General features: G+C 37.8%; 1 protein-coding gene across 19 annotated transcripts in view; it reads right to left on the minus strand.

The window, feature by feature from the left end:
* The window catches only part of ADGRL3 (adhesion G protein-coupled receptor L3), a 787,514-nt gene that overhangs the window by 223,049 nt on the left and 548,284 nt on the right, over nucleotides 1-16,181 (minus strand). For all 19 annotated transcript variants that reach the window (XM_059670118.1, XM_059670097.1, XM_059670081.1 and 16 more), the window contains one exon: nucleotides 15,210-15,290. In XM_059670118.1, coding sequence (XP_059526101.1) covers nucleotides 15,210-15,290 — 81 coding nt within the window. The remainder of the gene's footprint in view (nucleotides 1-15,209; nucleotides 15,291-16,181) is intronic.

Consider the following 16,181-nt stretch of genomic DNA (forward strand, 5'->3'; position numbering starts at 1 on the left):
TTCTTTTTATTTTCAGATGGTGATAGTCCTTAACAGTTTTTATTTTGCCCATAAAAGCACTCAAGACCTTGCCAGCAGATCTTGATACCACAGAGAAATATGTGGCTCTACATACATGTGATGGTCAGAGAGGTGGGAAAAACAATGACTCTGGACTAGTCAAGTGATTATAAAACCAGATTTTCTAATAAGGTTCCAAACGAGGAAGCTAGATCTTCCATATGGCAAATCCAATGAAGATGTGAGAAAAATACATGTAAGACAATAGGGGCGGGAGAGTAAATTACCAGAGGCCCCTGCCAAGAACCAGTCTGGTGGCTTAGAACAGGCACTGAGGTCTAGTCAGCCAGCTCGTGCTTGTACTGGCTCAGGGCTCTCCTCTGTGAAGCTTACCCTGCAGGCTTTGGATATGTTGCCAGCCAGCTGAGCCTTGCTGCCAGCTCCCCTTGGATTCTGGTTACACTTGCCTAGGGGTTCAGGCCTGTAAAAGGCAGCAGTCTTGATCCGTTTATCCGGAAGCCTGCATCCCTGAAACTTCTCAGCCAGAGTCACTCTAAGTCACCTTAGCATGAGTTTTCACCAAATAAACCTTAATTTTATTTGGATTCATCATTAAAAGATCATCGTCTACAACACAAGTTCCCTAATGAGCTTTTCATTCATTCAAGTCAGTGGATGTGTCTATTGACGCCTGGTGTCTAGAGAGAGAAAAATTAGAGGCAGCCCTGTCTGTGCCGATTACAAATGTATCCATGTAGCAAGACTGCAACTGCATTCTGTCACAGCACCAGGACTTTTTAAGTCTTGAGGATATTAGGAATAAACGCTCTGTTGTCCCCTTATTTCTCCTTGATGGCATTTTTCGGTAAGACATCCTTTCCAAAATGCATGGCTTCTGTAAGTTTATAACTCCAGCGAAGAAGTGAATAATCTTCTGCCACCTGTTTCCAGTGTGAGTGATACCATCCATCACACTGAAAGCTAAAACTGGTGAAAGCCTGCCGTATCGTAACATTAGGATATAGGCACCACCTTCTTCTTGGCAGATTCAGCCTTTCAAATAGTAAGACAACCATAATATGGCGCTGGTAATAACGCAGATCCATTTTCATACCATCCAACTGTCTTATCCATTTGTTAATATTTTCCTGTTTGCAACATTCAGTCCCATCCTCCCCACACCCCCTGCCCCCGCCATAATCTGGAAGGTCCAATACCCCCCCCCCCCAAATCTGGAAGGTCCAATGGTCTTACTGACTGCAAACTATCTTTGAGATTCCTTTTCCCAAAAGATTGCTTTTACCACTGCCCCAGTCCCAGGGTCCTCATTAGATAGCAGCTGAGATGTCTCTGAAAGGAACTTTTTCAGATAGTAATTTCAACCGGGAATCTTCACAATGACTGAAGCTTTCTCTAACGATGACTTTGAAAAAGGACACGGTAAAGTTCTGACTGAGTGTTCTCAAGTCCGAAGAAAAAAGCCCGAAGGTTCTGAAGATGCTGGTTGGGAACATTAATTCTGAAAGCCTACAAAGTACGAATCCCCGGGCTCCTTTTAGATTTCCCTCAGCTCCTTCTCTCCCAAACCTCAGCTTCTTTTTCTGTTCACTGTCTCTCTTGTCCATATCTTGTTATTGGGGCCACGGTGGAATATATACTTGTTTATACTGTCCAGTGGAGAAGTTATTTTTTGTTGTGGCAGAAAAACGCATCAGATAAAATTTTTTTTCGTAAGTTTTGATATGTACCTTCCAGTCTTGTTAACGACATGCACATTGTTGTGCAGCAGATCTCTAGGGAATTTTGTTTTTTTCCCCCAAGAGCATTGTCACTTTACCAAAATCAAACTTAAGTCTTATAGTAAAGGGAACTAAAGAATTGCATTATTATTTTAAACAGATCTGTCTCTTAATATATGGAATTTTATATCGTATGTAATTCACACTTGCCCTCTTTTCAAATTTCATAACGATACACAAAACATCTTGTATTCTAAAATCCCAAAGGGGGATGGATAGCAAGCTAATTCCACGTGTTTACAAAAGGGGCCAGTATTAGGAGAAGGAAGTTTACAGTCAAAGTGACAGGAATGGACCATTCATTTGTATGGCCACTAATTCCAGAGGGCAACTGATTATAAATTAAGTGCCTGCCATTCAGTAATAGATGATTATATCTGACATAATGAAGTTATAATGGAGGGCGCTCACACACTGCTTGACTATTAAGTGCCCATTTATTGTCCCTGCACCAGGTGCGATAGTGATAGGCTATACAAATCATCCAGAAGAAATGTCACAATAGACTCCTTTGCTGATAAAGCACCATGCATGCTTATTAATATAGCAGCTTGTCTTCGAACTGGCGCATCTGCTCATTTAAAACAAATCTTTTCCCTATAAATATTTTAAAGTTAAGAGCATGACCGCTAGTAATAGTTTTAGAGTAATAGAAATGGAAAGGGAAGACAAAGGAACATAACTAGCACCTACATGAAAATATTATGCTCTTTCTTTTACCTTGGATATGTTTAACAGAGCACGGGGCAGGGAGGTAGCTCTTAACATGGCATTAGCTTTAGATTAGCGCCCTCAGAGTGGAGGCCTTCGGAAATGGCCCAGGCTCCAGCTGTTGCCGGTGCCAGGTGGAAAATGGCAAATTGCACCAATGTTTTCAAAGTACACATTTCAATAAAGTGCAAAATGAAGTACTCCACTAAGCCATTCTCCAGAGGAATAGTTCCTATGCATTCAAACACATCAGAAAACATTTTAGCAGGGGAGATTTTAGAAAGAAAAATGATACCACAGACTTTTTTAGAGGGGAGATTTAAAACTGAGCATTTGCTTCTGCAAAGCCATTTCCTATGTCAACATCACATTTTTATATAACAGCGAATAACAATAGAAGCATAACTTAAATGCCTGCTTTTTTATTTTTTACTGGAAGAAACCAGAAACACAAGGTTAACACACTTTCCAGCTGGTAATCCGGGTTTAATGTGCTTGCAGGACAGCCAGGATGCTCTGTGTTCTGTCTTCAAGAATGGTTTTGTCTAACAAACAAGTATGCCCTGAGGTGCCCCTCTCGAATGCACACACACATCTGCAATGAAGTACAACTGTTCAAAACAGTGAAGCAAAGGAAAGACATGGACCATTGGGGAACCTGAGGTGGTTTTCACTCTACAGCCATGGCTTCATTTATTCATTCATTTCTACCTAAATAAAGTCTGGCAGGCATGACTTTTTTAGGTTCGAGAAAAGAACTTCATCAAACTCACTGTCACATAAATCTACTCGTCAGGCTTTTCTAAACAAATTACCTATTGAAATAACTAACCACCTGGTAACAAAAGGGTCTATCCGATGACCTGTAAAAGGCTAAAGGTCTCAGATACCTCTGAAATTATATTTTGTATCAACTACAGACTGAAAGGAAACTATTTCCAGCCACATTTCAAGTTACATTATTTTCCAAGAATTAATAATGGATAACTTTTAACTTGAATATGAATTATTATTGTCTTCCAGAACAGTATCAATATCTACCCAAATGATGCAAATTAGAAATCAAGGAATTATCTTTTAACTCCCTCTCAACATATCCCACTGATCAGCAAGACTTTTTCCACCTTTACCTGCAGTGTCTACGACACCAAGTCCACTTTATTTCCATTGCCAGTGTCGTCTGGTTTACATTCTCAAGAACCCTTTCTTGAAATAACCTACTAATTCTCTCAGCTCTCAATCCGTCCTAAACACCGGAGTCATTCAAACATTTCTATGCAGGAGTTGTAGGAATGCCTTCTGTGCTGGAAGAACTTCCAATATCTATCCTCATTTTAACGGGATCAATATTCTGTGTGCCTAGCATGAGAATTTTATCCTTAGGGACTCAGCCTGTAAAATCTTTTCTTTGGTTATCTGTGAGCAGTCAATGTTCTTACTCCCTGCAGGGAAGGTAGCTCCAGGCCATTAACTGGAATCCAGGCATATGCTCCCTCAGGTCTTGCTTCTAAGGGGTTTAGCACTTAGTCCTGCAGCAATCAGAATTCACCTGCTTCCATATTCTTCTGCTACTTCTGGATCAGAGACAGGAAGTCACACGTTACCAAGAAGCCAGTAATGTGGAAAATGGAGGGAAAAGAAGGAAAGAGAATCTTCAGAGAATTTAAGCGGTAAGGGGGAAAGAATTCCCTCTTGTAAATGAAATTTTCAAGAAAGGCCACACCAATATGATGGGATTTACTTCTCTCTAAGCCATTCTCCACTCTCCCTATAGCAACAGTCATCTTTTGAAAATTGAAATCAGACTCTGTATTACTCTGTGTAAAAACCCTTCAGGGATTCTCATAGCTCTTAAAACCCCAACTGCTTTCATGGCCCACAAAGCTCACAAATATTCTCTGCTTGGCCAAACTTCGATTAGGTTCCTGAACCTTCTCCTAGGCCCATCTGTGCAGTGCCCTGTAAAATCCAGTTTTAGCAAGAATCCCGCTAAGGCAGTTTAACCAGAACCCCCCACCCTGGGTACCTGATAGCCCTGGCTACCTGATCTGGCTCCTCATCTTCCACCCCTCCTGGTGGTATCTGATCACCCTATCCTGTGTCCAGCTAGAAGCCTATCAAGTGGTTTCAGAATCCCCTTCACTCCCGATTTAATAATTTTCTATCCAGTGACCCACCCTGCCCCCCATCCCAACTCTGTTCCTTGGCTATAAATTCCCACTTATTTATGCTGTATTTGGAATCTATGTCCATTCTGTACTATTGTCTCTTTGAAAAAAAAATCTGTTCTTAACACTTTGCCTACCCTCCAGCTATGTTTTTTCTTTGAAAAGGTCCTGCATAATCTGAGTCCTGTCTAAATACTCTCACTATATCCCCAGAACCCATCCACCCACACTGTGACCACAAATTATCATGCCCATTTTTTGTTATATTTTTTATTTTTTTAATTAAATCGTTACTGTTCAGATTATTACAGTTGTGCCCCCTTTCCCCCCCCCCATAGCTCCCCTCCACCCGGCTCCCACTCCACCCTCTGCCCTACCCCCACCCCCACTGTCCTCATCCATAGGTGTACAATTTTTTTCCAGTCTCTTCCCGCACCCCCCCACACCTCTTCCCCCCCCCCGAAAAATAGTCAGTTTACTCTCTTTCTATGCCCCTGATTCTATTATATTCACCAGTTTATTCTGTTCATCAGATTATTTATTCACTTGATTTTTAGATTCACTTGTGATAGATGTGTATTTGCTGTTCATAATTTGTATCTTTACCTTTTTCTTCTTCTTCCTCTTCTTAAAGGATACCTTTCAGCATTTCATATAATACTGGTTTGCTGGTGATGAACTCCTTTAGCTTTTTCTTATCTGTGAAGCTCTTTATCTGACCTTTAATTCTGAATGATAGCTTTGCTGGGTAAAGTAATCTTGGTTGTAGGTTCTTGCTATTTATCACTTTGAATATTTCTTGCCACTCCCTTCTGGCCTGCATGGTTTATGTTGAGAAATCAGCTGACAGTCCTATGGGTACTCCCTTGTAGGTAACTGACTGTTTTTCTCTTGCTGCTTGTAAGATTCTCTCTTTGTCTTTTGCTCTTGGGATTTTAATTATGATGTGTCTTGGATTCCTTTTGTTTGGGGTTCTCTGTGCTTCCTGGACTTGTAAGTCTATTTCTTTCACCAGGTAGGGGAAGTTTTCTGTCATTATTTCTTAAAGTAGGTTTTCAATATCTTGCTCTCTCTCTTCTCCTGGCACCCCCATAATTTGGATGTTGGTATGCTTGAAGTTGTCCCAGAGGCTCCTTACACTATCTTCATATTTTTGGATTCTTTTTTCTTTTTGTTTTTCCGGTTGGGTGTTTTTTGCTTCTTTGTATTTCAAATCTTTGACTTTATTCTTGTGATCCTCTAGTCTGCTGTTGGAACTCTCTATAATATTCTTTATTTCAGTCAGTGTATGCTTAATTTCTAGTTGGTCCTTTTTCATATCTTCGAGGGTCTCACTAGATTTCTTGAGGGTCTCACTAAGTTTATCGGCGGTTTCTAGAAAATTCTTGAAAAATATTATAACCGTGGTTTTGAACTCTATATCCAGTAGTTTTCTTTCCTCCATTTCTGTCATTTGTGACCTGTTTTTTTTGTCTCCGCATTTTGGCTGCTTCCCTGTGTTGATAGAGTGGCTTTCTGTGCTAGGTGTCCTATAGGGCCCAGTGGCTCAGCCTCCCCAATTACCTGAGGTGGACACTCTTGGTGCACCCCTTTGTGGGCTTTGTGTACAGTCTTGTTGTAGTTAAGCCTTGATTGTTGTAGGTATCACTGGGAGGAATTGACCTCCAGGCCAATTGGCTGTGAGAATCAGTTGTGTCTACAGTGGGAGAATGTCTGTGCTAGAGACACCCTTATGGGGCAAGACTTGCTTCAGTGGGGCTATGGTGCTCACTGAGTCTGCCCCCTGAGTGTGTCCCTTATGGATCTGAGGAGTTGTAATCTGGATGGTCACACTCTGACCACTGGGTACACTGGCTCTTGGATCTCTACGGAGGTGCTAATTTAGCCTCTGACTGAGGCTACCCAGCAGGAGCTATGGAGAGATCTGCAGATTCCTCTTCTTTGTTTGGGGTTTGGAGGTGCCTAGATGAGGCCCAGATGTGAAGCAATGCAAGATGCTGTGGGGCCTTGGGCCTTCTTTTGGATGTTCTGGGTCTCTCTGACCCAGCTGCAGTTTGTTAGGTAATTTCAGATTGCAAAGGGCCAGGCCATTCATATGCAAAAGCCTCTGCGCACAGCTTGGGTGGGGCGGAGTCTCAGGGAATCAACAGGGTGGAGCAAACAGCTATGGCTGATCCTCAGCCCAGCCCTAAGAGGCCCTGGGTCTCAGTGTCCCGTGGTAATTACTGCAAGCACCTTTGAGAGAAAGCCACCCTTGAGTTCCGAGCCATGCCAGACAGTCCAGTTTCTCCCCGTATGAGTCTGGGTCCCCAGAAACTCGCTCGGAACTGGAGTTCAGAGCAGGAGCCTGTGTCTCCCTCCTGACTGAAAAAGACAACCGTGTCCTCAGTTGATAGCCCTTTCCGTGTGCGCCTCTGTACCTCTCCACTTTACTTCCGCACCTCCTCTGAGGCTCAGTGTGCTTTACTCTGTCGGCCAGCCTTTCTGTGGTTCTGGATGATGTCCGTTTTGTCTTTTAGTTGTATTTTTGAAGTGGTTGTGCGAAGCAGCAATTTCCGGTGTTTACCTATGCCACCCTCTTGGTTTCTCTGTTATATGTTTTATTAATTTATAGTTTCTTTCCTCTGTCTAGAGCCTTGCTTCTTGACAGACTTGCAAACCGCACAATTCCATCAAGGACTGACTCCTAAGAGGCCCTCATTAGTGAACAAAAGAACGGACAAACCAGTACTTTTCTAGTTTAGGACCTTTGGTTACACTATCCTTCCAATTCAGTGAAGGCCAACTTATTTTTATTCCTCTCAGTTCAGCTCAACAGTTACCTCCCTGGAGTAGTTTTCCTTGATCATCCGCCTTACATATCTTTTTTATACCTTTAATCATAACCTGTTCATAATCTTGATTGTCTAACCCATTAGTGATATATGGTTTACCTCCCCCATGACAAGGTAAAGTCCACGAAGACAAACATCTTTTCTCTCTTGTACCTCACTGCATTGCCAGTCCCCTGTAGAGTGCATGGCACAGAGTAGTAACTCACTACAGTATAGTCACATGAAAATTAATTTGCCTTCCGTTCAAATATATACATTCAAAAGTATTTGGGGGGAAGATTCCACTTCCCATTTTACTCAAAGAGCTCATGGCTGGAGGAGTAGGGATAATGTTCTCTCAGTTGTATGTCTCCTCATACCACTCATCACATAAGTATCTCTATGTCCAAAAGAGACATGGGGTATTTTTGTGTGCACATTTTCTGATATTAAGGAATAACTCATTATTGGAAATACCATATTTTAAGGATAATTCAGAGGATTTTTTCTAGGTGGGATTTTAATATTTTAGTTTTTATCCTCTCCCATTAACTTCGGAACCTAAACCATGCCCAAGATGCAACTACACAGAAAATATTAGTTAAATATAAAATGAAAGCTACTCTTCTAGGAGGTCACAGAGAAAAGCTGATGTATAGTTTTTAAAATATGTACATTTTATTGATTCTAGAGAGAGAGGAAGGGAAAGGGAGAGAGAGAAGCATCAATCGGCTGCCTCCTGCACACCCCTGTTGAGGATCCAGCAGCAACCCTGGCAAGTGCCCTCAATGGGAATCCTACTGGTGACATCTTGGTTCATGGGAGGATGCTCAACCAACTGAGCCACGCTGCCCAGGGATAAGGTATAGTTTTATTGTTTGATATATGTTTGAGATTTTAAATGTATAGAATATGGTTATTTTTCATATAAAACTGTAACATAATTAAACCAACAGGATTTAAAGATGATAAGGACATGGCAAACTCTCTTGAGGACTTATTTTCTTGATCTTGCCATTTATGAGCTATAACCAGTTTTAGACTAGATCTATTAAGTGTTGCTGCTAAATTATATTTGCAGAGCATTCTATAGGGTAGGTAGTACTTTTACGTATAGGATTATATTGATATTTGATACTTAAACAATCCTGGGAAAGAGGCTGTTGCCATGGCTACGGGTTTGTCCATGATCATATGGTTAGCAAATTGGGGTTATCACAATTAAATGCAAACAATAACATACATATTTGGAAAGTATGTTATAACTTACAAAACCCTTACACTTATTCCTGAGAATATTGAAAAAATGTACACTTTACCATTAAGTTTATCATTTAACTTCCATTAAATTCAAACCAAATTCAGTGATTACCATATAATATTACAATAGTATGCTCGATGCTAGAAATATAATGATGAACAATAAGTCTGAATGAAAAAGTGATAGCATCCTTGGTAAGATTTAATGAGACAATATGTATAAAATATTTTTTCGTATGTCAGATACAAGATATATACTTAATAAACAGGAGTGGTATTTACAATTTACATTAACGAGCTATACCCTTTCTATCTCGTAGTTGTTGGCAGTGTACTTTAAACACAGCAAAAATGTTAGGCATTTACAAGTGTAGGAAAGGGGTGTTTATTTAACATGATCAAATCACTCTGTTATTCTGTTATGTGCAAGTTTCCTTTTTATTTCTTTGGGTTAAGAGTGGCTGAAGCTAGGGAATTATGTTCTAATATATAATGTCTGCTAACCGGGTAAGTTATCAAAACACCACACAAATATTAAAGAACAAGCCTGGAAACGCCTCAATAAGAATGCCAGATGTCTTGTTCCTTTTTTATTTTAATCTATTTCCAATGTTTTTACATTTTTCTAGATAATATTGTGTGTTAATGTCTCTAATTTGTGATGCTAAATCTTTGGCTAGAGCCTAATTTTAATATAGATGCACCAAGCAGGACCATCTGTTTATTTCAAACTTTAAAAAATATTTTCAGTGTGTAGATTTGCTGAGTGTAACGCAATTTTCACATGAAACTTCATGCCTGGCATGATTCTAGTTCACTGATTATGTGCCAATGAAACCATGCTTATATTACTCAGTTTATTATAGAATAAAAGAAAATTAAAAAAATAGATGCAGTTTTTCAAATGTCCCCAAATATTTTAGGTTTTTCTCTGACTATAAATTGCAGCTGTTAACAATTAGCAAATGCACAAATTATATTTAATATTAGACTTATGATTAAATATAAGACTCTACTTAAGAAAGATTATACAAAATATACAAATTAAATACAGTGCTGTATTCACCAGCTTTATTACTAGTGGTTTACCATATTGGAAGGTGAAGTATAGCTGGTTAATTTTGATTTTTTTTTTATGTATCAGAACATAAAAATATCATCTTTAGTAATACAAATGGAAAAATTTTTCAGAAGTTGATCTTCTGTTGCTAAGTAACAGAAATTTATCTAACTTGAATTGCTAGTGAGGTTGTAAAGAATTACTAGGTTGGGTTCTATAATTGACTGCTAAGGTTATCACCAAATTGTATAGGAAAACAATGAAACAAGACAAAGCCAAAAATAAAATAACAAAGTTACAACGGAAGGGCATTCCTCAACTTTTATATTTGATTGTCAAATAATGTAAGTCTTTGTTTAGGATTGTGATTCAGCTTCCGACACAAAATCTCACCCAAAATCTCACTTCAATGAGTAATCCTGACTGTAATTCAGACACAATTCTGAGGTTGAATAGTCTTCATGTGGGTAGTGAGGAGGCAAAATAAAGGCCGGGGAGAAAAGGATAGCTGGTGAGGAAACATGACCTTCAGAACTGCAACTCTTAATGCACCCTTCCAAGAACTCCCTTGTGCTTACTGACAACTCTGCTACAAAAGTACCAAAGTAGTCTTTCATTTCCAGTTATAATATATAAGTTGGGAAATACGTCTGAAAAGTATATAGGACTTATTTGCGTATGGAAATGTATAATCAATCCCATTAAGTTAACTACAAAATTATAATGACGTTATTTTCATAATGAAAGCTTTAATAATAATAGTGCTTCCAGATGAAGTTGTTTTCCTGATTAATGAGACATATGGCAAGAAAAATCACTATAATGGTGAGTGCTGATTCAGGATCTTACTTTTATGAAGTAGTTTATAGTGAGGGCTGTGACTATTTTCTATTTATAGTGGCAGCTCTGGTTAATTACCTTGTAATGTATTGTGACATTAATGCACTAGTAAACTATCAGAATTTACACCTCTATTCAGTAATAGAATCTGTAAATTGAAGAATGCATATAAAGTCACCACAGGCATAAATTATGTGACCAAATGCCATGTATGATCACATTAGACTTAAAGAATAGAACCTCTCAAATTTACTCAACAGTGCTACTGAATTTTGGCTACTTTGAAATTCAGATCACAACTTTTTATTCAAGGCTATTTGGTAACTTGCTTCTACATTTCCCATATGGTTATTAAGAGCATGTTGGCCACAATTAAGATGCACAATACCAAAGAAAAAAATACATTTGACAAACAAATGCAATAATTTTACAAAATATTTTTCCCTAAAAAATGAAACAAAACTGAAAGAAATCAAGAGAATTGAAAGGAGAAAGGATGGTGACATGGTATTTAAAACGAAAATGTTTCATATATGATATAGAACTTGAGAGGGCAAAAAAAAGAGGAATGAAATTGTCATATTTATATCTATGTCTATATCTATATTTTGAATAATTATTTTTAAGAATATGGTTTTAAAACACAATTCATGTAATCAATAATTAGACCACAGTCTCAAATACTCAAAGTACAATCATTACTGTTTAAAGAATTACCAAGTAATCCAAAATATTTCAGATGAAAACAGAATGAAGTGATAAAACATCTGAAGCAATATGATGTGTTATTGTATGTTAGATAGTTCATATTTTGTACTGAAAAATTCCGTGTGCTAATATTGATAATTATATTACTATATTCTTAAATGTTATTGTTTTGTATGGTTAGCTTGATGAATATAAAATAATGAAGTATGGTTTTCCTATTAAAATGCAATCAAGTTTATAAAGTACACAAGGAATTTATCTATAAAGCAATAATTCCTAAAACTTTAACATGCCTGTAGACAAGAAAGAAAATACAGAGAGCTACAGGTCAATGCGGGAAGGGGACTATCTAGATATATTGTTCATATTTGCAGTATATATAAAACTCTAGCAAAAAATAGAAAAACAAAAGCTGAAATTGTTAGCTAATGTTAGAATCCAGGATATTGCTATATAATATTACAAAAAAAATCATTGGAGACAAAATTCCCAATTATTTTTAAAAAATAATTTATCTTATTGTATTAATTCAAATAAAAAACTATAACATACATGAGAGGCCCTCTCTTTGTTCCTATATTTATACATAAATATCTATCTCTATCTATATCTGTATCTTCATATATCTATCTGTAGATATAATGTAGATATAATAGATATAATTTAGTTCATTTGTCTAATTTGACTGCATATAAATATTGACATCAGCTTACAGTATAATTAAAAATAGTAAATAAAGGTGAGGAGTGATAGTTGAAAGTTGAAAGGAAATATTTTATTGTTCCAAAGTAATGCTATTATGCCAACTCTATCCCATTTTCAAACTATTTTTAGAAATAAAATATTAGGTTTAAGAAAAAAGCACATGATTGTCTGCCATGTTATTTTGGTGATTTATATCAGCCTCTTGAGCTAATTAAGAATTTTTTTAAAAACTGTAGAACTATGGCACATGAGCTAGTGACTACAGCTGCAATTGCATTAATCACCAAGCAGTTAGGAGAGTCTCTAAGTCAATGTAAGTAGATAAATGATATGAGAACTGGGAGTTATCAAGACAATCATTCTAAGGTCATGCAAGTCTGCCTTGGCTTCAAAGCTCAATTTCTTCCCATTTGCCACAGCGATGAACCCAAAAGTACATAGTAACAGCCACATTTTATCTAGGGCCTACCAGATGCCAGACTTTATTCTGCATTACTCCTAATCTTCACAAAGATACTGTGAAGTTCTCATTTCTGATCTGTGTAGTAGTTGAAGAAACTAAAATAAGGAAGTTCGAGAACTCCCAAGTTTAACTTTATTAGCTCTAAATCCTTTCATTTTTATCAGCTAGTTTTTGTCGTATTTCCTTCTAAATTTACTTTACTCTTTATCTGCCCAAAAGTCCTCTCTTTATTTGTATTGATGGTCCTCTGGATTGTAAGATGGACTCCATTTCTGCTCTCTCACGCCTGGGGCTGGCTAACTTGCTTTGGCCAATGGGACATAGCAAACATGACACAGGCAGAGTCCTGAAAAACATGTGAACTCTGGGACTTGTTTATATATTGCTGGAAATCCTATCACCATGGGAATGCACCTGTGCTAGGCTGCTGGGTAATGAGAGCCATATGGCCATCACCCCCAATGACATCAAGTTGACTACCACACATGCGAGCTCCCTCCCCCACAAAACCAGCCATCTGCCAACTGCTAAGCATCCAAGTCAGCACTCACGTGACTCAACCGACTCTGAGAACTGTAACAAATGTTTCTTGTTTAAAGCCACTAACTTTTAGAGTGGGTTATTACACATCCTATGCAAGAGCTTACAGTACTCTTCCCAAATCATACTGAGAGCATGTCTGAAAAATTGAATTATACTGAGGTCACCAACTTGCATAAGCAGGTTTACATCTTTCAGAGCAATAGCATTTTGCTAAGAATTAACATATCTAAAATATTGCGTCAATATAAAACGTACCTATTCCTCATGGTGGGGGATTATGTCATAAGCATCCAAGCTGTTAATCAATATAGAAACCTTAGAGGCATTTCTGTTCCTCCCCGTTCTGTTCAGCTGACTGACACGTCTCTTCGACATATTTCTCAGGCCCAGCCATTGCCGCTGACACGTTCCTAACTAATTCTGCAGTCATCTTTTACCCACACTGACTTCACAGATACTTTTCTCATATCAAGCACTGATCATGTTACAATGTAGTATCCCACTGACTTAGGGAACAGTTTTTTTTTTAATTAAAAGTATTCCATCATTCTTTTCCAGAATAAAATACAAACTCCTTTGCATGTGTGATGCAGTCCTTCACGATCTGCCCTGTTGCATCTTTCCGGTCTCTTCCGCTCAAAGGTTCCCGTTTTACTGTGTGCCCAGCATAGTTCCTTAAAAAGATCACCACTTTGACATATCCATGTTTCAATTCTTTCTGTTTCCCTCTCTGTGGGATTCTCCTATGGTCCCTACTCCCTTTTCTGCTTGAACACCGAGGAGGCATCCTTCAGCATCTAGGCTGTCTCTTTAAATTTCAGCCACGTAGAAATTGTCCTGTGACTGCCCGGTATGTGCCACGCACAGACCAGTGGCTGGAGGAGAATAGTAATTCTGACACTCTCTCCCCTCAAAGACCTCACAGAAGAGAAAGGGAAACATGCACACTGAAAAATAAAAGACAATGTCTTAGGTGTAAAAGTGGAGGCAAGTGCAGGGGGCTGGGGGGTGGGGGGCGCCGGGGAGCACATGGAGAACTGGGACATCCACTTAGCTCCTCCCTGGTACAGAGTCCAGGGAAGCTTACTGAGGAACTGGAGATAAAGAAGCACCTTGGAACACTGGTAGAAACTTAGTGAATAGAAAAGAGAAGGTAAGAGAGTCCTGGCAGGAGAAATAGCATTAGAGAAAACATGCTCCTAAAAGTCAGACCTAAAGACTTTTATTATATCAAGTAATAACACTTCTGAAGGTATAAGAAAATATACTGCAATACTTTGAACTGGAAAATTAACCTCAGGATGGGTATAAAACGTTTGGAAATCAGTAATAAATATTTCTTAAAAAGAGAAAACCACATTATGTATTTAGATTATGTAATTATAAATGCTATTTTAACTTTTATTTTGTATGACTAGTTTCTTAAAAAATCTTTAAATAAGTGGTATCCATTTAAAATAGACATTTTAATTTATAGATTACAAAATGAACTATTCATACTAAAATAACTTTTAAAAAATAATATAAAATATCAAATTGTAAGAAAATAAATATATCAATGACTTAGATTAAGCCATCTTAATTTATTAAAAAAATAGGATAATGAAAGAAGAAAGTTCCAATTACAAAAGCAATGGTTAGCTGTTAGTCTCTAAATCTAGGCTGGTTTTCAACTAGACTTCCACTAGATCAATCACTATGCAGCCCTACTTCTTATTTTGCTTTACAAACATCTATCAGAACTATAGTTCACAGTTTTAGTTAATAAATAAAACTTACTCATTCTGTCATCAGATTTCTTCCACACCATCTCCCCTTGCTTTTTAAACAGATACTGCATTGTAAAATATATATTTACTACCACCTTTCACTTAATAACTGCCTTCATCAAAGAATAAATAGTCTCCTGTGGAACCTCAGAGGGAAGGTGGGGTATGGTGGGTGGGTGGGAAGAGACCAACCAAAGAACTTATATGCATATATGCACAACCATGGACCCAGACAAGAGGATGGTGAAGGCCTGGGTGAAGGGTGGAAGCAGGCTAGAAGAGGTCAGTGGGGGAAAAAGGGTAACATATGTAATACTTTCAACAATAAAAATTTAAAAATAATAAAAAAAGAAAAAAAACAAACACTTACCTCTAACAGGGGGTCTTTCTAGCTCAGAGTCCAGGTGAATTGGGGGAGAGATGTAAGATACCTGGCCATGATGTGCCTGACCTGTGGAGCCAAAAATAAATATTAGAGAGACGTAGTGATGTCTTTTTACTTCTCTGTTTTATGATGTCACATGCTCTCTCTCCATATTGAATTAATAGCCATTATAGAGTATAGACAGATCTATCCAAACACAGGGACATTATGTGCCATCCAAACATCAACTGATTAAAGCAGTCTTTCTTATACAATTCAGGTTTTTCGTTGTTGTTGCTGTTGTTAAATTACAATTTTATTGTGGAGTGACACTTAAAAACACAGTTAAAGTGATTTAAGAAAAAAATGAAATGGAAAAATTCAAAACAAAGACATACAAAATACAAGACCTAATTTTTAATTGCTAGATTAAACAGACATTAAGAACTCTCTCAATCTGTTACAAATGCCTCTAAACACTCTCAATTTCATCACTTATTCGTTGCAGATCAGTAAAAAACAGGGTGCAGACTGGCATCAATGTCCAGTAACACTTTGAGTAGCACCTACTTAGCTAACTTTACAACCCTGATTAATTTTTCTTTTCATGAGTTACTTACATTATTTAATGGAATACTACTCCCACATGCTTACTGTTTTTGATGGAAAAACAATATATAACCACAATATAAAAAGCAGGTAGATGAATTCATTCTTTCTTCCTTACAAAGCATTCCGCTAGCTCATATACAGTATTTGCAATATACTTTCTGTCTTGTGAGTTAAATAAAGTTGATTTGAATGCTGAGATGATGATTGAAAAAACTGCCAGCTTAAAAACAAAAGAATTTCTAATGCTCAAAGCAGCTATAGTTTGTATAATCTATACGATCTAGTAAGCAATTTGAATTTTAAGGCAGGAAAGCATAATTACAGAGTCAGTTCCACTTCTAAAACTACTTTATAGAAAGGTTTGGG

This window comes from Myotis daubentonii, chromosome 1 (genome assembly GCF_963259705.1).
Source record: "Myotis daubentonii chromosome 1, mMyoDau2.1, whole genome shotgun sequence".
NCBI classification, from domain to species: Eukaryota; Metazoa; Chordata; class Mammalia; order Chiroptera; family Vespertilionidae; genus Myotis; species Myotis daubentonii.